Below are 20639 nucleotides of genomic sequence, written 5' to 3' on the forward strand. Positions count from 1 at the left end.
AGGGGCTGTCGGGGACGTGGGAACTCATGCAGAGGCCACTAACACACACACACGCCAGCTGTAGACCGCATCGCCACAACCCATGCAGCACGGCCGCCTTAGGCACACGCAAAAGCCGCCGACACAGCAGCAGCGGCAGCTGGCCTCTGGCACCCGCGTGGTTGCCAGAGTCCACAGAGGGAAATTTGGATGTTTTTTTAGATGAGCTATGTTTCTGAGCCAATTTATTTTATAGTCCGGTTGGACGGCCTTCTCCCTGGGCTGCTGCAGAGGGTGCACCAACCGAGCAGCCCTGAGGGCGGGGGGTGGGGGGGGGGCGGTCCTTCCTCCTCAAGGCCCCAGACAGAAGATCAAATGCCAGGCCCGAGGCTGGGCGGTCGCCCCGTGCACCGTCTGCAGAGGGAGCCGCCGGGCCTCTTGTCTTTTGCAGATCCATCCCTAGGAGAGAAGCCGCCGACCCTCGCAAAAGAAAACGGGTGGGTGTGTTGAGGGGGAATGCACTGGGCTCCCTCCCATCCCGAAGGAAACGGCAATAACCACCACCGCACACACAGAAAACAAAACAGAGAAAAACAACAACCAAAGAAAACCAGCTGAACTTACCACACTGCGAGTGAACTTTTCTAAGGAAGTTCTACGACCTTGCTCACTTTCTGGCTTTAGGGGAAAAAAAAAAAAAAAAAAAAGATAGGGAGAAAAATACAGAAAAAAAAAAAAAATCTTCAGCTTACACATCGTTCCCCAAGGGCAGCAGCGGCAGCTAATGAACCAAAACAAAAGCAAGACAGGGCTGGGGGTGGGGGGGCGGGAAACAGGACAAGAGAAGCAGCCAGCGCTGTGTGCGACAGTCAGTGGAGAGAAGGAAAACAGAGCTTCCCTGGCGCAGCGAGGAGAGAGGGGTGTTTGCTTCTAGAAGAGCCATTAATCGTGCTTCGGGGCTGAAGTAGGAGCCACCGGGCTGGGAGCCGGCCCCTTGGTCAGCAGTTTGGAGCTGCCTGCTCGCTGCTTTTGAGTGGCCGAGCCCACGCGCAGGAGCCAACTGGGGGCCCCAACGGGGGACACAAAGCAGACGAGCTTCCAGGGCCAGCGGGGCATGTGCGGGAATGCTGCTGAGACGGCCGGAGTGGCCGTGGGCGAGGTGAGGTCATCAAGTCCTCCATGAGTCTGGGTTAGGACTTTCTCTGACATTTTTCTGCTCAGATGCAGCCAGAAAGTTTGTTAACTTCCTCAGCATCCTCGTGGCCCCTAGTGACTCTCGTTCTCTGTTCTTAGACCAGGGAGGCTCTACCCAGGTCTTTTGCAACCACAAAGATCTTGGGCCTCAGAAGGAGCGTTCTGGACAGAAAATGCTCTCTCGGTACCCGGGCAGGTGACCCCTTCCAAGGTTTACTCACAGCAGGTGACAGCAGGCTCAGGAACCTCCCAGGGACTCCAGGCTGAGGGTCCCCCCACACAGGGGGAAGAGGAGGCAAAGCCCCTGGACGCTGCCCCCAGGCCTGGCCGTTCTCCTCTCGTGGAGGAGGAGGGGGTGTGGTGTGGACCTGACCCTCTCCTCAACTTTCCTGCTTTTCGAAGGGGGGAGAATTACATCCCAAATACCTGCTAGTTTATCCCAGAGCCCAGTTCCAAGGTCCTGAATCCATGCCTGGGAAATCTGGAGAGCACACTCACTCACGTGGACACACACACAGCAAAGAATGGAAATTAGAGAGCTGAAGAAGCAGCCAGGTGTCTGTGGGTCTGCAGGATGTGCTGGAAGCAGAGGGGGCCAAAGGTAGCCACTGTGGGTGTGGACAAGGTCAGAGGGCTTCCTTGGCTGTCACGCCCCATCCCCTCAGCTGGCTGCCGGGAGACAGAGAGGACGCTGCAGAAGGAAGACACAACACAAAGGGCACACCGCCGCAAAGCCAGGCTGGTCTTTCTCCTTCAGGCACAGGGAACTGAAGGATCCGTGCTTGGCCTGGCACCATACTGAGTCTCCCCACTGGGGACGGCAGGACTCAGCTTCAATCCAGTGGGCAGCCCGGGGGCTGTCTGTGCAGCTCAAGTCAGGCCAGTCCTAGGCCCTGCAGCTGGCATTCTGCGCCTGGCATTTTTGTCCCTTGGCTCCTGAGCTGCTGCCCACAGACAGTGGCTACTGGCCTGACTTATTCAGGTTCTTCTGCCTTGCACAGGTCCTCCAAGCCGCCCTGGAAAATTGTACTGAAGTACTGGTACTTAAGTGTTCTGGAGGGGCCCCTCAAAACCCAGCTCACCTGCCCTTGAGACCTGGCTCATCAGAACGACTAACCTGATCTCTGAAAATACTAGGATAGAGGAAGAATTAGGGAGGAAGGACTGGAGGCTATGCCTCCAGACTCCATCAGGAGCCTTCCTGGGCAGAAAAGTGAGGCCGATTTACATCCCTCCTCTTAGCTGGAGTTTGTGGCTCACATCCCTTCATGACCTGGACATGTAGATCGCATGGTAAGCCCATCCCTGACATCAGAAGACACTCTAGGCCTACCTGGAAGTGCCGAGTTACAAATCCAGTCCATGCCTGGAGACTCAGGGAGAAATGGAAGAAAAGGTAGGCTTGTCACTGATTTTGGAAACAATTAACCCCTGGATATTGAAAGGGCTTTGGCATCTGCAAGAGCTTTCTGCCCCAAGAACACTCCTTGGTGTAGGGGCTGGAAGGATAATTCTAATGAACTTCATGTGTGACATTTTACAGGCAGGCCATCCGTTCCTTCCTCATTCAAGTGACCTCCTCTGAGAAACTTTCCTCGTACGGGAGGATCTGTGGAATCTCAGCCCCACTCCCTGTGCTGGGGTGCGTTTTCCCTTTGTGCTCAGACCCACAGGGTGACTGAATGGCCTCTGGCTTCTTCTGGGTGTGCGGACAGGCCCAGATGGGTCAGACTGCTAGGGGCTCACAATTTCCCCAAACTGGGATCAGTTCAGTGTCTTGAGCCGCAAGAAATAATGAACAATTACTTTGCCTTCTCCCCTGAGATCTGGGCTGGAGGCACCAAAGGTCTCCACAACTTTTCTTGAAAAACTGCGTATCAGAGCCATTACTGGTGGGGATGTCAGCTAGCTGCATCAGGGCCTCTCCACCTCCACTCTGGCAAGGGAGCGGGCTGGAGGTCAGGCTTCACATTTTCCATCGTAGTAGTGACACCTGATGGAAGGGATGCAGGCCAACAAGAAAGTTGGGTTCCTCACACTCTGGGAGTCCCCAAAGTCTACTTCTCTTTCTCAGGCTCTTGGGGATGTCCTCAGGGCTACCTAAAGGCAGGCAAGCAGGATATAAATGCTCTTCTAGACTTGGGAGTGATGTGGGGCCAGCCAGATATGCAGACAAGATGCTGGCACGTGAGGTCACAGTACACAGAAAGAGGGGCTGTGTGGCTGAGAGAGGAAGTCCGACAGACAGCGTGTTGCTGGACAGCCACAGGCTCAGGGACTGCTGCTGGGAGGCCGAGAGGGAGAAGAAAGGGATGCGCGTGGTCCTAAGCGGCATGGCACGGGAGTCCCGGGATTTGGTGCAAGGAGAGCCCCATTAACCACACGTGGGCCTCAGATCAGAACCGAGACGTACAGAGCGTTTGCAGGAACCATGAGCCGTCCCTCCTGCCTCCCCTTTTCCAGACCCCATGTCCCTCCTGGCTCTTCCTTCCCTCCTCCCAGAAATCCAGCTGAGTTCATCCCTGCCTCAGTCACTCCTCACCGCCTGCATGCTGAGGGTCCCTGCGCCCCAAAATCCAGACACTGAGGGCCACAGGGAACCAGGACTTCATTCAGAGTGGAGGGGGAGGAAGGAGCTAGGATGCCGTTACTTCTTGGTTAAAAGAAAAAGCAAATGCTGCGGGGCAGGTGAGGGAGAGGAAGGGGCGACCACCCCAGGAAGGACTTCGGGTGCCAGATCGCCCCCTGGAAACCTATAAGCGTTTCTATCCAGAGGGGGGTGCCCCAATCCTTGCCTCATACTCATCTCTGAGCTGGTCGGGGACAGAAAATCTGTGGGGAGGGGACTGGACTCTGCAGTGGTTTCCTAAGGGATTGGCTGATGTCACTGCCAGCCCTGTACTCCTGGGCTGAGCCACTGCGGCCTCAGTATTTGGTCACACTCTCCACTGTGGGCAGAACACACAGATGGAGATGATGGTTCCAGGGAGACAGGATGCCACACCCTGGACCTTGTGGGTGGGCTGACGTGGTGACAATCCTAATTATATTCTACTGGAGTGGGACCAGGTACAGAAGGGAAAGAAGAAGAGAGAAAAGAAATAAAACCCAAGGGATGACATTCTCTTTTCACACCAGCAGCAAGCAGCAGGCAAAGGTCAACAGTGCTAAGAAAGGCAAGGCTGCCCTTCGCAGAGATACCTTCTTCTTGGCGAGCAGCAAGTCCTGGTAAGCGTTTGACCGGAGGAAGCGGGCATAGCTGTCACTCTTCATCAGCTTGTAGATGTGCTCCTGGAAAGGCGGGAGGTGGGAAGACACAAGAAAGAACTGTCAACCAACGCTAAAGGGAACTGCAACCCAACTGGCCACTGTGTTAGGAAAGAAACAAACAAACCGAAATATGCTTGTCTGTACCTGGAAAAACATGTAACATGTTTGCTTTGTTTCGTTTTTTTCCCACTCAGAAACACCAACCAAAATCTATTTTCTCTCACAGAGTAAAAGATCCTTGAGGATCATGTCGCAGAAGCTATGTAATTGGGCCTTGGTGCCATGTTGGGATGCAGTACTGCTTAATGATGAAAACCACAGGCACAGCAATAAGAAGGAAGAAATTACTGATGCACCCACCACTTGGATGAATCTCAAAGGAATTATGATGAATGAAAAAAAGCCCCAGAAGGTTACATACTGTATGATTCCACTGATATGACATTCTTGAAATGACAAATTATAGAAACAGACAACAGATTAGTGGTTGCCAGAGGTTAGGGATGAGAGAGGGGCAGGGAGGGGAGGGAGGTGTCGTTATAAAAGACAATAGGAAGGGTTCTTGTGGTGGTGGACTAGCTCTGTATCTTGACACATCTTACACATGTGATAGAGTTGTATAGAACGAAACACATACACACACATACGAGTACAAGTAAAATTGGGAAATCTGATAAACTCGGGGGATGTAGCAATGTCAACATCATGGCCGTGATACTGTAGTATAGTTTTTGCAGATGTTACTGTTAGAAGAAACTGGGTAAATGGGATATCTCTATATTATTTCTTATAACTGCTTGTGAAGCTAAAAGTATCTCAAAATAAAAAGTTTAATTAAAAAAAAGTCCACAGGCAACGATGCAATTGGGTCAGTTTGTGCATGTCAGGGCCACCATCCCATCCAGGAAGGGGACCCTTAGAACCAGATCATGGGGGCATCTGGGCAAATATGCCAGGCCTGAGTCTTCCATCCAGGAGGGGCAGATGCTGGGGCATAGTGCCTTCCTGGGCTCCTAGAGGAATTACATTCTGGCCATGGCAACGGATTTTACCCTTCACTTCCGGCTAATTCCTATAGCCTTGTGATCCCTTCCTAATAGATCTGTCCTCATTAAGGGCAGGAAAAGCCTGTTTCATTAAAAGATGGAGCTTGTCCATTGAAAAAGGGTTATTTATTAGTTGAAATGCAAGGTAGCTCAGCTGCACAGGAAAGCATGGCTGTCCCGAGAGAGGACCTGTTAGGAGGAGGGTGGGCTTTCCCTAGGGAGGGTGGGATCATCAGGCAGGGACGCATCTTGCCTGATGTACACTCATTGCTCATCCCACGAAGCTGGACCAGGGCCCCAGTGCTCAGGGGAAAGGAGAGCTGGTCAGTGAAGAGGGTGCTCAGCAAAGAGGCTGGACTGGTCACTAAGGACCTCTTCCTCGGGTACTGTTCCCAGGGGAGGAGGAAGGGGAGGTAGAGACTTCTCCTCAGCTGGGGGCACATTTAAGAGATACCTGGCCAGACTGCTGGTGCATCCCAGAGGAAGCTGGGTGATGACGGTGGCTTGCCAAGACCCTCCTCCTACCCACCTCAAAAGGAAGTGAAGGCAGAAAGCAAGAGTCACCTTGGTGGCATGTGGATCCCTCTCTGGCCATCTTCAGATGGACCATATGCAGACCTATTTGGGCACCAGCTTCATTCTTGCCCAGATGCCCCCATATTTATAAAACCGGGTGCAGCCCTACTCGTGGGAATGGGGCCACTGCAAGGAGCCCAGTGAAATGAAACACTGGCTTCAATCTGAACCTACTTTGATGATCCAGATGTGTGCTGAGTTAATAAACTTAGTGGGAACACATGTCGCTGAGTGTTTTTCTGCAAATTTCAGACAAAAATCCAGCCCACTCTAGTTTAAGCTCCTTGAGGGAACAATGTGTTTTTAATCTCTTATATGTGCATAGCGTCCAGCACAGGGTTAAATGTTAGAGGAATTTATGTTGCTTTTTGGTTCACTGAAATGCTGGTCTGAGTCTGCAAGTAGTGAGCAAGTTTGCAGGCTCCATACTTGTTTTAGTTTATGATCAGATCCTGCTCTCTGTATGGAAGGAGAGTGGGGATCACACTCAATTCAAAGGAGGTCCCTATGTGGGCATCTTGGCTCAGCCCTAATGGCCTCAGAGCCCAGACTGAGGGACATCATGGTCTTTGCATTTGTTGTCTCTTTAAAGTGGTCTAACACTTACATCTTAGGTACAAATGTTAACCCAGAGAGGAAATATCTCGCTGTCTCCTTCTTCTTGTCTCAGGCATGGCTTCTGTCTGGCCCACAGAGCCAGGTGGCTCCTGAGTCATCTGGAAAGGCCTGGCCCTCAGGCCTGGACCCTCTCCAAACCCCTCTCCAAGGCAACAGGCCCATGCTTCTTGTTCTGACTTCTCAGAGGAATCTAAATCCCCAGGTATATCTCACAAAATACCCCCTGCTCCCCCAAGAAGAGTAAGGAAACCTTTCCCAGCCCAGCCCTTCTGGCCTTGGCAACAAATTTCACCCCTGATCTAGCTAATTCCTCCAGCTCATCGTGGGCAGGAAAACCCATTGAAAGAAAGAACTTGTCAATTGAGAAAGAATAGGATAAAGCAGATGCCTCAGCATTTGATCTCCAAAATATTTGTTGAGCATCTCCTAGGTGCCAGGCACTGTATCAGGCACTGAGAATACAGCATCACCAAGACAGAAGAGGTCCCCGCTGTCAGAAAGCTTAGATCTCATTGCATAAGGGCGTGCGTGACCAGTTGAGCTGAGGGATACAAGGAAGAAGAGCAGGTTCCGGGTGCAGTGAACGGGCATAACTGAGGATGACCTACCCTGCCAGAGGTGGGGAGTGGTTATCCCTCAGCCAGAAAGAGCCTCATCAAGGTAGGAAGAGCTGAGCAGACAGGAATGTGTCTCCCAGTTCCTGGTCTGGTCAACCAGAGCAAGAAGGACAGTCCAGGGCCGAGGAGGCAGGAGCAGCAAGCAGTGGTGGTCCCCTCTCTGGGCGGGGTGGGGGCAGTTGATGTGGGTCAGAGGGGCAGTTTGGGCACTGCTCTTGCCCTCTCTATTCACATGCCAACCTGGCAGTTTGTTGCCAAGGCCAGAGCCAAGGTGAGGACCTTGTGGGGACAGAGTAAAGAGAACATGGCCTGTTGGATGTGGGCTGCATAAGGCAGTCTCACTCTGCCAACCTCGTTGCTAGTCCTTGGCCATCATTATGACAGTCTCAGATTACCCTGTAAGGAAACAACCACCAAAACAACTATAGCATGTGCAAGGCATGGTCTGAGCAAAACAGAATCCAAGACCCTCTGCAGATCCCTCATGCCCCCCACAGGGCCCGAGGCTTCAGGCCCCTCTGGGGCCTCCTCTCCCACAGCCTATGGATCCAGGACTCTCTTCTACCCTCCTCTCCTCCCCCAAGCAAAGAAGTGCAGCCTTTGATGTACCCAGTTATGGAACTCTGTGCTTTCTTCCTCGCCAGCTTTGTCTAAGAAACACAAAGACAGTAAACAGGGGGTGGGGGAACGGAGTGCTGAGGTTTTTCTGGGAATGAGAATTAAGATAGGACTCAGGGTCTTTGGCCAGTTCCCAAATGCAATGAGTTTATCACTGCCAGGGACAGCAAGTGTACAAAGCTCTTGGCAGTGACCCCTACTGATTTATGAGGGGTTCTGGTTTGTTTCCCCTGCTTTGCAGACAACCAGTCTTAAGGAAAATGTATATCCAGAATCTGCAGAAAGCAGGAGAGCCACTGGCAAAACCCGCAAGCGCTCACCGACAGAATTCCTAAGGGCCAGAGAGAAAGAAGTTTGCATTTCTCTTCTTTGCTTTTTCTTGTCTTTTCTTGTTTTATTTCCCTCCCTCCCTCCCTCCCTCCCTCCCTCCCTCCCTCCCTTCCTTCCTTCCTTCCCCAGACCCCTCCCTCCCCTGCTCCCTCTCTCTTTCTAAAAAATGGATGATTGAGTTGATTGTGAACAAGCAGAACTACCAGGGTCCACATCTGCCTTCCTGACATGTAGGGAGGCACCTGCTCCAGGGAGGGTGAGGATGGTTCTCCATAGGTAGAGGAACTGATGCCCTAAGGCCCTAAGTCATACTGAACATCTTAGCTACAATTCCCAGTGGGGGGAGGGAATCACACCCCACGGCGGTTGACAGTTACAGTACATGGATGTCACCCTGATGAGACACTCCACCCTCATCCAGGGCCAAGCCCAAGATGGGAGCTTTGCTTACCTGGGATGCTAAGGCAGAAGCAAAACCAACTGGAACCATGGGCAAGATTTTATAATAACTTCAAATGGAATGTAATCTATAAAAATATTGAATGACTATGTTGTACACCTGAAACTCATATAATATTGTAAATCAACCATACTTCAATAAAAAAGATTCAGAAAAAAAAAAAAAAGCAATGGAGAGAAAGAAAAACAAACCCTAAACTCAAAACGACTGGAATCAGTGGAGTCCGAGACATATGCGGGAGGAGGAGGGAGCGAGCAGTGCAAGCTGTCTCAAAACCACACCTGCTACAAATCAATGTTTTCCAGTGAGGGTCCTCATTTGGAAATCTCCTTTGTTTTCAGACAAGACACGGTGGGCCTCACAGCGCTGGGGAAGGTAATCAGACAAATGCCTTGGGCCCCAAGCATGCTGGAGCAGTTAGACTACTTCAGAACACCCTTATGTCCTCCTCTTTGCGGTGGGTTCCTGAAACAGCTACGATCTCATCTCCCAGCTTTAGAGCATCCTTCTGGAGTGGCAGGCCGCTCAGCTGGAGCATTGCACAGCTGCCAAGAGCTCTTCTTGGGATTTTCAAGTGTCCAGTTTTTCTTCTGCAGATGTATGTGTCTCTGTCCTCTGTCCTCTTGGGAACATCCAAGCTTCCTGGAACAACATCCAGCCTTTGGGAACTGTTGGGTCCCTTGTGGTCCCTTGAAGGAAGATGACACTGTGGGGCAGGATGTGACATTGCCGCGTGAGATGCTGGAAGGGGGGCTGGGCTGGGGGCCAAAGGTTTGGATTCAGGTCCCGACTCTGCCTTTTCCAGCCCCACTGAGCACACAATTAACCGAGGAAATACAAGGGAACACATTAGGAAAACTATACACGTGTAAAGTAATGACGATAACTGGCCTTCATGTTGGGACTGTCCTTGCCAGGGATGACGTGGGAAGGAGACCAAAGACCAGAAGGTTCCCGGGGAGGAGGAAAGGTGAGCGGAGTCCAGCTGTATTATTTCCATTGCTGTTGTTGTTTGCTCTGAATCAGTGCTTAGGTTTAAACAACCCCATTTCACAGATGCGGACACTAAAGCTCTACAAAGTTGAGTGACTTGCCCAAGCACAGAGCAAGGATTTGAGCCCAGTGTTCTGTGACCCCGAAGCTCACACTCTTCCCTTGGTACATGCTGCTGTTCATGGTCCTTGAGTTGGGGTTTTGCGGGAGTCAGGTTCTGTGGCTGAGACAAAGTCCTCAGCGTGTGGTCAGCAGAAGCGTCAGGGGCCTCCTCTCAAGCTTTAATCTGAGTCATCCCAGGGGTAGATGCAACCGCCATTCACCATTCCCTTTCGGGCACTGTTCACCACCACGTTGTCAGTGACAGCAACGGCCAAGTCTCCCAGGGTGACACAGGCTCTCACCTCCCAGATCATGTACAACTTGCCTTCCGCACCAGAAGGGAGGGCCAAACTGGCAAAGCTCTGAGGGCTGACCGGGCCCCTGGGAAGTCACAGGCAGCAAGTCTGTGTCACAGAAAGTCACCCAGAAGATGCATGAGTCTCACCTTTCAAGAGACTCTTGAATATCTTAAACCAAAGGTCTTCAGACCTTAGGCATGGTTAGCTGAAGCCTAAAGAAAATTAACACTTTTCTCATCATGGGTCCTTCAGGAGGACAGAGGGTGGGACTGCACAGTGGTAGGGAATTGATGGGGATCCTAAGTCAGTATCTGCTTAATAAACATAGAAAAGACTCACTTGAGTGAGTACAGACGCTCACTTGAGTGAAAGACAGCAGCTTGTCCTCATGGATGCAGCTTTGGATGACCATCCTAGGATCCTGTGGATCTTTTTTTCCAGGTTTTTTTCCTTCTTTTTTAAAATTGAAATATAGTTGATTTACAATGTTGTGTTAATTTCTGCTGTATAGCAAAGTGATTCAATTATATATATATATATATATATATATATATATATATATATATATATATATATATATACATACATTAAAAAAAATATTCTAGGATCCTGTGGATCTTAAATGAGAAGCCCCATTTGGATTTCTTTGTCCTTCTAAGTGGGACGTGGCGGACACTGTTTCCATGGAATGCAACATTCGAGTCATAAGAGAGTGTAAGAGTGAATTATCTTTTGCCTTTACATTGCAAAGCATCTGTATAAACATGTTTAATTTAACTGGCCAAAGGGCACAGTATTTTGATGCCGTTCAATCCCTATTCTTAGATAAGAGTAGCTTCAAAGACAGCTTTGCATATTTCCTTTCACCTACCCAAATACCATGGGTATTAACTTAGACAAATGTTTCCTTCTCCTCTTCAAGGTAAGGGGGTTGGTGCAAGAAATCTCTGCTCTGAAGCATCAACAAAGAAATTTTGGAATTTAGTTCTCTGACGCCTTCTCTTCAAGAACTACTCGTCTGTGTGGTAATAAACAGAAACCGCTCACAAACAACTGATTTGTTCTTTTCAAAATGCATCCCTCCCTCTGCTGCTCATTTCCCTAAAATAAAACCACCCACAGGATAAAATGAGTAATTCCTGGAGTAAGCAGTGCCATAGCATTTTTTATTAAAATATGTCTGGCATGGGAAGTCTACTAGGAAATGCCCTCCAAATGAGGATTAATATCAGGAAACTTGGTGTAGTCTTGTGATACTGGCACACAATGCCACCACCTCCACCACTAGGGCAAAGATTAACAGCCTTCACCAAGCTAGGAAGACATCTGCTTCTGAGTAATCTGGGGCAAATGTAAACGTGGGCTCCACTGGACTCTGGCTTTTGAACAAAGCAAATGTTAGAGGCCTTGCATTCCTTAATCAAGTTGCTTTTAAACATCTAAGTTTAGGTAAGAATAGAGACTTTTGACTAGAGGCTTCTTGACTGCTCACTGTGGGTGTAACTTGATGGTGTATTTCTCAGCTCTTGTATCACCCTGACCTCATTTTGACCTTGAGGTTGCTCTTTGATCACTCCACGCATAGATGATGGCCAAGCTGAGTTTTGGTAACTTAGATTGGGGTCTGCTTAAGAGGAGAGCTTATGTATCTGTATATTCCCAGAGCCTAGAACATCTGGCCCTTAGTGGATATTCCAAGCTTTGCTGAATTGGCATACTGTAGAAATTGGATTTAACCAGTATTTATTGAGCACCTACTATATGTGCTCCCCAAGGTTGTGTGGCAAGATTTTTCAAAGTGGAAAACCAAGGGACAAATGGCCTTTTATTTATTTATTTTTTAAAATGATACGTACAGCTGAGAGTGTTATCATTCTGGACTGAGTTGTCAAGGAAATTTTTTTATTTAAACCAAAACTGTGTGCAGAGCATTATTTTAGTGTTGCAGGGATTTATAGAAGGTAAGGAAGGCCAGATGTCTACTCCCAGCAAAGAACTTAAAATCCAGAGGCGCTGGAGGCCAGACACTGCAGGTACAGGTCTGGATGGGGCATCTCAGCAGCTACTGCAGGTCAGGAAAGCAGGGTGGCTTGGACACGTAGGAAACCTACATGGGAACCTGCAGGGACCAAAGTCAACAGGCTGGATTGGTCCATCAGATTCAACTGTCAATCCCTTTGATGGACAGATTTCCAATCCAATCCAATCTCAGTGAAGTGTTTTCTTAGGCCTGTTTTGTTTTATCTGTAAAGAATGATGTGCTCTTGGATAAGCTGTGCCCAGTGGCAAAAAGCCATCTGGGTCCCTAATATCCTTTGCAATTTCCCTCAGAGTAGAACTTCACAGCCCACAGGTCAAGGTCTCCCAACTCGAATGGGAGAATGAATGTTCATGAAATGGATGGATGGGGAGATGGATGAATGACTGAAGGGATCCAGTGACACAGTCCTTGGAACATCCTAGGATACTCTGAGACTTTTAAAATTGAAGCCACTGCACCAGCCAGCTGACTCCGGTCTCCCTCCTGCAGCCTGTGGAGGCTCTGGAAAGAGACGAATGCCCTAAGAGGAGGTCTTAGGCCCGAGATACTTCCTGTGGTTTCATTCTCTCCTCCAAAAACCTCTAGCAGAGCTTCGGACTACATGCCCCGAGATTCAGATCTCTCAGCTCCAGCTTGCTCTGCTTACCACCATTTGATTCCTCCTCTTTCAGCTCTAAGCCTTCAATGTTTTCCTACTGTCTTCAGAGTGAGAAAGTTCAAATTCCTTAGGAAGACGCTCAAGGCCCCCCAAGTTTGGCTCCTACATACTTTTTATTTTTGAATTTCCCCCCTAAGAACCCCTTCTAAGAGCATACCCTTCTGGGGAGAACTCGTTTTAGATCTAGCTTGGAATTATGAGACCTCAGGGAATACTAAAGCCATTAATTTTTGTGAGTTCACACATATAAGTATATAGCACTTTACTTATTCAAAGAATTTTCAGTGCTATTAGCTCATCTGATTTCTAAAAAACCCTTAGAGGGCTGTAGAGAAGACATCATCCCCATTTTACAGAGGAGAAAACTAGAGCACAAAAGGTCAAGATCCTTGCCTGAGACCACATAGCAAGTAGGTGGCAATGCAGCTCCCGCGGATGCCCCAAGATTGAGAACAGAGAATTCAATCCCTAGCATAAAGAACTGAGTCCTTAAAAAAAAAAAATCATGGCTCATTTTTCTTTTATTCCTCCCCTCACGAGGCTAAATCTGTGAAACTGGAACAACACAGCAAACAGCTGAGGGCTATGGTCACAGCCCACAGACCTTTATGGAAGATTTGGTCTTGGCCCAAATTTTCAAAAAAGCCAAATGGATCGGCAAAACACAAGTGCAAATGCTGGGCCCATGCTGACAGGGCATCTTGTGAGATATTTCCACAGGAAGCAAACACAGGCAATTAACTTTGCTGTAACAATGCATGTGGTCAAATAAAAGACAAAACCATCAGAGGGAGCCTGCACCCCACCCCCAGTCCCCATTTCAAATGAATGCATAAATCTGGCTGAGCCTTCACTCTGGCTACTGACCCCTAATAGCAGGACATATACTCACATGTCTATTGGCATTTTGACCACTGTTGGTTGGCTTCTGAGAACCGTGTGACCGGCTGAGGAAGCCACCCCAGAGCTCCTGATCCCAATGGGGGGATTGAGGGGGGCGTTCCAAAGGGCTTGGGTGTTACCATTCCCACTTCTCAGATGGGCAGACTGAGGAGAGCAAGCTTAAAGGACTTACAGGTACAATCTTACAATCCTAGACAAAGCATGTGACTGAAACAGGATCAGAGCTTGCTCCCCAGCTTGGGGACCTTCTCTAGGGACCAGAGTTTCTCCAGGTCTCTGCATGACAACCAAGCCCTCAGCTCTAATAACGCAGGGGCAGTGTGATCTGAGCTGCAGACTTGACCAGCAAGTCGGGAGATCGGAGAGCAAGTCCTGGCTGGGTCTTAGCCTCCTCTCCTTACCTGGAAACTTCTAAGTCACACCCGTGCAGCGGGGGCAGGCAGCAGTGCTGGCCAGGAAGGGTAAGGCAGTGCAAGGATCATGGTACTGGCTGACTTGCCCTCGGCCGATTGGCTCCGTAACACTCAACCTTGATGCAGAAACATTCGCGGAGATACGTGGGTTGCTGTTACTGCACCAAGATGGTCTACTCTAACCTACTCTCCCATATAAACGAAAGATTAACCACTCCCCAGTCTCTCTGTCTTCTGTCTTTCTGGATTTGTTGAAGTGTTTCAATGATTTTCATGATACATTGTTCAGCACAGCGGTCTCAAACTCTGTCTATTTCTTTATGTTATGTGAACTAAGAATGGTTTTTATATTTTTAACTGGCTGAAAAAAAATCAAAAGAAGAATAATATTTCATGAACAATGATAAGAAATTGAGCTTTCAGGGTCCATAAATAAAGTTTTTCAGCACAACCATGCCCACTTATTTATGTATTTTACATTGTTACACTGTTACAGTGTAGCTGTTTTTATATGGCAGAATTGAGTAGTAGTGATGTAGATCGTATGACCCACAAACCTCAAAATTCAAACTATCTGGCCCTTTACAGAAGAAATTTAGCCTTTTAAATCAACTCTTAGTTTAGTGTAAAAGGCAGGCTACAGAATCACCCTATTTGCATAAACACTCTATACACATAAGTTGAGGGAAACAAAACACTAGAATAGGGGTTATCTCTGGGTACTAAGGTTATATGCAATTATTTGAATTTTTTCACCAAACTTCCTAAACATAAAAGTATAAGAAAAGAACATTAATGACATTAAGGAAATAATATCATAAATATCTTATCTTACTGTGAGCCAGACACTGTTAGCTGTTGACACGCTTCATTTCACTTCATTCCCTTTCCACAGTATAGGTACCCTTGTATCTGTGTTCTACAGATGAGGAAAAGAAGACTCAGGGAGTTTAAGTAACTTGCCCAGGGTCAGAGTGCTAGTGAGAAGCACTTTGTATACTTATGATGAAAACACACTTGAGAAACAAAAGGGGACAAGCTGAAAAGAAATTGGTTTAGGAAGAGTACTTTATTAGAATTCAGAGAATCTCAGTCCTAACAGACAATGAGGAGGTTAGAGATGCTTTGGGTATCCTCAGTAAGGAGATACAATGTATTTGGAAGTATGTACCTGAAAAATGGCAGAGAACTGTGCTAATGAAGGCTGTGTATCCAGAAACATGTCAAGGCACAATGTGCTGACTTCCCAAGTTTTCCCATCAAATATTTCTTGACTTAGTAATAACATAAATGTCAGGAAGAGAGGACTGGCTGACTAAACTATGGTACTTCTACACAATGGAATACTATGCAGCTATTAAAGAACCAGGCAATAATCACATCACTGCTGTTAGTTGGCACTGCGATTTTGAGAGCTCTGTGGTGATGCAGGATAAAGCAAATAACATGAAGTACTAATGCTATCATCTATGGTGTCCTTAAGAACCAGGATTCTCAGCATAGAGAAAGGTGACACAGACATAAGAAAGAAGAAGTTAAATGAAATCCCCTGTAGTTTTGAGTTTGAATGGAAAGTATCAGTATGTACTCGTGATGTATTTTTATCAGAAATAACAACTACCGATTTCCTAGCTCTGGCCACTGGAAAGGCCTGAAAATGATGACCAACCCAGGAAGAATGAGTGCCTCTAAGTGCCCAAATTATGGTCTCTAAAAACCATTTCCCCCTAAGAGGAACCAGCGATTCTTAGAGAACTAGCTGATTCCAGGTCTGGGGAATGGCCTGGATCATCTTAGTTTCCTTGGTATTTGAATGACATCAAAGACTAGTAGGGTCATGTCAGAAGGAGCCAACAGGGCAGAGATGGCACAATCCAAGCATTGATAAAAATAATAAACAAAATGGATAAAACACATCAAATATGTTTAAACCCACAGGTTTACAAGGATACTAAAAGACACACACACAAAAAACCCCTAATTGGTCACCATTAGATGATGACAGTAAACCATTCATTATTTTTTAAATTGGCAAATAAAGGGAATGAATCAAACACGTATTCCATCTTTCCTATGTGAACTGTATTACTAGATAATCAAATGGTAGATGCATTTGATTATTTGTATTTCAGTTAATAAATGAAGAAAGAACGATAGAATTAGAACAGCATTTTGTAACCTCTAATTAACTAATGGATTTAAGCAATAAGCATCAATAGCTGCTAAAACCACAAAGAGAGACAACTAGACATCATGTGCCTTCTGACAAGACAGCACAGCACAGTCTAGGAAGTAGTTTTGCCCACAAAAGTCACACTTAAATCTGATTAAATACCTAAGTCAAATTACCAGTTTACAGGAAATGCAGATGGTAGAAGGACACGTTAAATAGTACCACAGGGTTGCAATCAGAAAAATCCAGACGGTGGAATCTCTCCAGCACAAAGGATCCAGTTTCTTCATTAAATAAATTGCAAGGGGTTGGGGGGTGGGTGGGGAGGACGTAAAAGGAACCCGTAGATTACGAGGCACTTAAAAGACATGGTGATCTACTGTGATGTGTGGGCCTTGTTTGGATTCTGATTTTGAATAACAATTTTAAAAAGGCATTTATGGAACTACTATAAATTTGAACACTTGCACGACACTTGATGATATTAAGAGATAACTGCTAATTTGTAAACGCATTGTGGTAATGTTAAGACCAAAGGGTCAGTTTCTCTTAGAGATACATACCTAACTATTTACAGTGAAATGATACAGTCTTGGATTTGCTTTAAAACAAACGGTGAAAAAGTAGGTGGGGACACAGATAAAATGAGATCAGTCTTGTATAGATGATTGCTGAGTCTGGATGAGGGTCCACAAAGGTTTGTTGTTCTATTCCTTCTACTTTTCCACATGTTTACAAGTTTCCATAATAAAACATGAAAATAAAGCCTTCCTGATGTCATGATCAGAGCAATAATACTGGGCAGGGAGCATCATGGTTCTGACCAGTATCCTTTTTCTCATGTCTCATGAATAATGGAGAGTTGAGTTTTGTGCTTCAGATTGTTCATCTGGGGAGCTTCTCCATCATCCATGGAGGTTCTCTACACCCATGGGGATTCTCCACCACCCACTGAGATTCTCTATCACCTATGGAGATTCTCTACTACCCATGGAGCCTCTCCATTACCCACGGAGTTTTGCCATCACTCTCCTCACCACGACATGTCGCTATGTGCTTGGGACACATACACACACGTACAAAAATCTATTGGAAAAAAAAAAAAGATTTCTCATGACTTAAATATTTTGCTTTGAAGGCGCAAAGGGTGTGAGGGACTTCATAAAGCAAAGTCACTGCACTCTATAGAACCAAATCTACCTGGCACAGGTGTTCAGTGGAGCTCATGACCAGGGGGAGAGAAATGATAGTTGTGGTGTTGAGGTTGGTAGGTATATCCATTCTGAAGTTCTGAGCAAATGACAAGGCAGATCTGGATGATGAGACACTGGCTGTGTCCTCATGCCATTACCTGCATCAGCGACTGTTTCCTAAATTAGGTAATGTCTGTGGGAGGGCAATCTCGCTAAATTCTCACCTGGGGACCCTACAAGTGAGAGAAATGAAGAGGGTCGAGGAGACAAGAGCAAAACCTTAAGCCCTGTCATGGAGTGTAGGATGACGGAAGGAAATAAAAGTTAGGAACCAGGAAGTGAGAAATGGGTCTGAGGCTTATCTCTAGAAAAGGCACCTCCCAGCCCTCAAGTTAAGCTTGCTGCTTAGGGGGCTTCTGTTTCTTTCGTCAGCCTCACCAGCATCTGTGTGGTAACTGTGCTTAGCAGGGTTGTAAGTTTCTCTCCCCCCACCACCAACCATGGGTCCCTTAAACCCTAGAGCTCATCCTGTTGAGGCACTTCATTTATTGGTGACACTGCCCATTTCCTTGTCTTTCTCTCCCGCTAGCCTTTAACTCCCTTGAGGGCAGGGGCTTTGGCCTGTTCCTCGTGGTATCTCATCACATGGCACAAGGCTCCCCGGTCACCACAGGGTTGGGAGTCACCGTGGAAGCAGTGCAGGGTGGTGGTTATGAGTGTGGGCTTGACCCCCGGCCCTGCCAGCTATTGTTCCCAGTTTGCCAATGTTGTGCTATGGTGCCCAGATTCTACTATGACTTATTACAGGACTTCAGGTTTTGTAAAACACTCTGAGGTTTTCCTGGAAAAGATAACACATATAATGGTAAATTTCTATTTCTATTTAACAATGTAACTCATCTAGGAAAACAATCCTCCTGGAATTTTTTTGTGCACCTACCTGGAATGGTCTCCACTGATGGCCTTATAAATAATAAAACCTGAAATTGTAACTACATACAATGCCTTGGATGTGTGTTAAAGGGTGGGGTGGTGGAGTGGAAAAGTGAACATCTTGGGACAGAACTATTCGACTAGATAAGCAAACCTGGGCATCTTCGAATGTGTATCTCCCTCCATCTTTGACGTTTTGACTGGTTATCTCGTAGCTGTGAGAATCCAGATTGATTGCACTTGGGGCTCCGGGGGCCAGAAACTCTTGCCAGATTTCTTCCACCCTCTTGGCCACATCTTGTAGGGGTTGTTTCTTGAGATCTTGGACAGCCAACCAGAACCTGAAATGGAAGCACAAAGACAGTCTGTTCCAGGGGCTTAGTCAGTAGCTGCTCTGCTGGACAAGGTCCCAGAACTGACCTCCCATGGCACTCATTCTGCTGCATCCCCGAGCCTTCCCAGTGGCCACTTCACACATCACGAAGGCCGCAGGGACTGCTGAGAATACAAAGGCGTTCCATTATTGCACTAAATGCATGTTAGAAGATCACTGTGCTTCTGATCACCAAAAAGAGATTTCTCTCCCTCTACATCAAGGTTTCTCAGCCTCGGCACTATTGCCGTTTCGGGCTGGATAATTCTTTGTTGTGAGGGCTGCCTTGTTCATTGAAAGAGATTTAGCAGCAATCTTGGCTTCGACCCATCAGATGCCAGTGGCATCCCTTCCCCAGTTGTGACAACCAGAAAATTTCTGGACATTACCAAATGTCTTCTGGGAGGTAAAATCACCCCTGGCTGAGAACTACCACTTGACATAGATGCCACGACACAGACAACGTGAGTCCCTTTGCCATATCTGGTTGGGATCTGGCGGCATCCAAATGAAGGAAAGATCAAAGAAGCAGATAGAATCTGGGCATCATTAAGAATATTCGAGCTGGAAGGACCCAGTCATTCATATTATAGATGGAGAAACCAAGCCTATTTGCAACATCAGTATCAGGCATGGTGCTTGGCACATAGTAGGGGCTCAATAAATGTCTGTTGGAATGCAGATGGGCTCATCTGGAACAAAGCTGAAGGGACATACGTGGGGAACCTCTCTACCAAAAGATTCTCCAGGGATCACTGGAGAGAAAAACCTCGTGCTCACATCCATATTTGCCTCTCACAAATCCCTCAGCAGCAGCGTGGTGTTGGAGAGGTGGGTGTGAGCTGTGAGCTCTTTTCTGCTGAGAACAGCAGTAGCCAGGGCCAAAGCTTGGACAACAGCTCCCTAGGTCATGAGGATGGTTCCCAAGGCATCCCTGGAGAGGGCTTTCAGCAGGACTCAGGTCTGGGTGGCACATTTCGTGCCCTGTGAACAACAGAGTCTAGTTTCCCCATCAATGAGACGTGAGGACAGGCTCCTGGCTATGTGGTTCCCACAGTCATGGGTATCACACCTACTCAAGTCAACAAAAGGGCAGGGACAAGAGAAGCTGAACCACGACATGGAGGAAGGTGCATTCAATCTGTCATCGAATTTCGCCCACAGTAAGATGTACTCTTTTTTTAAAGGGTAAGCATATTTTTCTGTCGCTGTTCAGAGAAATGTCTGTGGAGCCAAGTGCATGGCCTAACGGTGCCACCCAGTGGCCAACTCAGGTAATGCAGCTCCATTTACACAAGGACAGAAGACTGGAGAGAGAGTGTGTGCGTATGCGTGTGTGACACAAGCTCTGTGAGCTCCAACTCTCCCCCTGATTTGCCATTAGTGATTCTAACGATCTCCCTGAAGAAAACCCTCATGGTTCCCTCGCTGGTCCTGAAGAGCGAGAGGCGGGGAAGGAGACAATCACTTCACTCAACCAGAAGATAAGGAAGTTCTCATCCCCGCTGTGCTGCTGTCTCGGAATTGCTGTATCTTTCTGGGCATCTCTCTCCTCATGGCACAGTGGGTACAAAGCAGGTGGAGGGGTACGTGAGACAGGTCTGGTCTGAGCACTTCCTATCCGGTGTAACTCTGAAATGCTTTCAGGCCGCGTGGGTGGGAGCAGTGGAGGGACCAGCAGGGTGGCCACAGGTTCAATCCTGGGCCACTCTGATCCCTCAGAGCTCACCTCTTCCTCGGGTGGCCTGGGTGGAAGCTGCCTGGGGTTCCTGCCACTGCCATCTGCCATCACCTGCCCTTCAACACCAGCCCTCTGTCTTTCTGCCCCAGGTCTTTGGTGCTCACGTCCT

General features: G+C 47.7%; 1 protein-coding gene across 1 annotated transcript in view; it reads right to left on the minus strand.

Moving 5' to 3' along the window:
- The window catches only part of RGS6 (regulator of G protein signaling 6), a 564680-nt gene that overhangs the window by 26309 nt on the left and 517732 nt on the right, over positions 1-20639 (minus strand). The window contains exons 15-17 of the mRNA XM_068562720.1: positions 18571-18757; positions 4375-4464; positions 604-657 (exon numbers count right to left, since the gene is read on the minus strand). Of these exons, the coding sequence (XP_068418821.1) occupies positions 604-657; positions 4375-4464; positions 18571-18757 (331 nt within the window). The remainder of the gene's footprint in view (positions 1-603; positions 658-4374; positions 4465-18570; positions 18758-20639) is intronic.

Source organism: Eschrichtius robustus, chromosome 1 (genome assembly GCF_028021215.1).
Source record: "Eschrichtius robustus isolate mEscRob2 chromosome 1, mEscRob2.pri, whole genome shotgun sequence".
Classification (NCBI taxonomy): Eukaryota; Metazoa; Chordata; class Mammalia; order Artiodactyla; family Eschrichtiidae; genus Eschrichtius; species Eschrichtius robustus.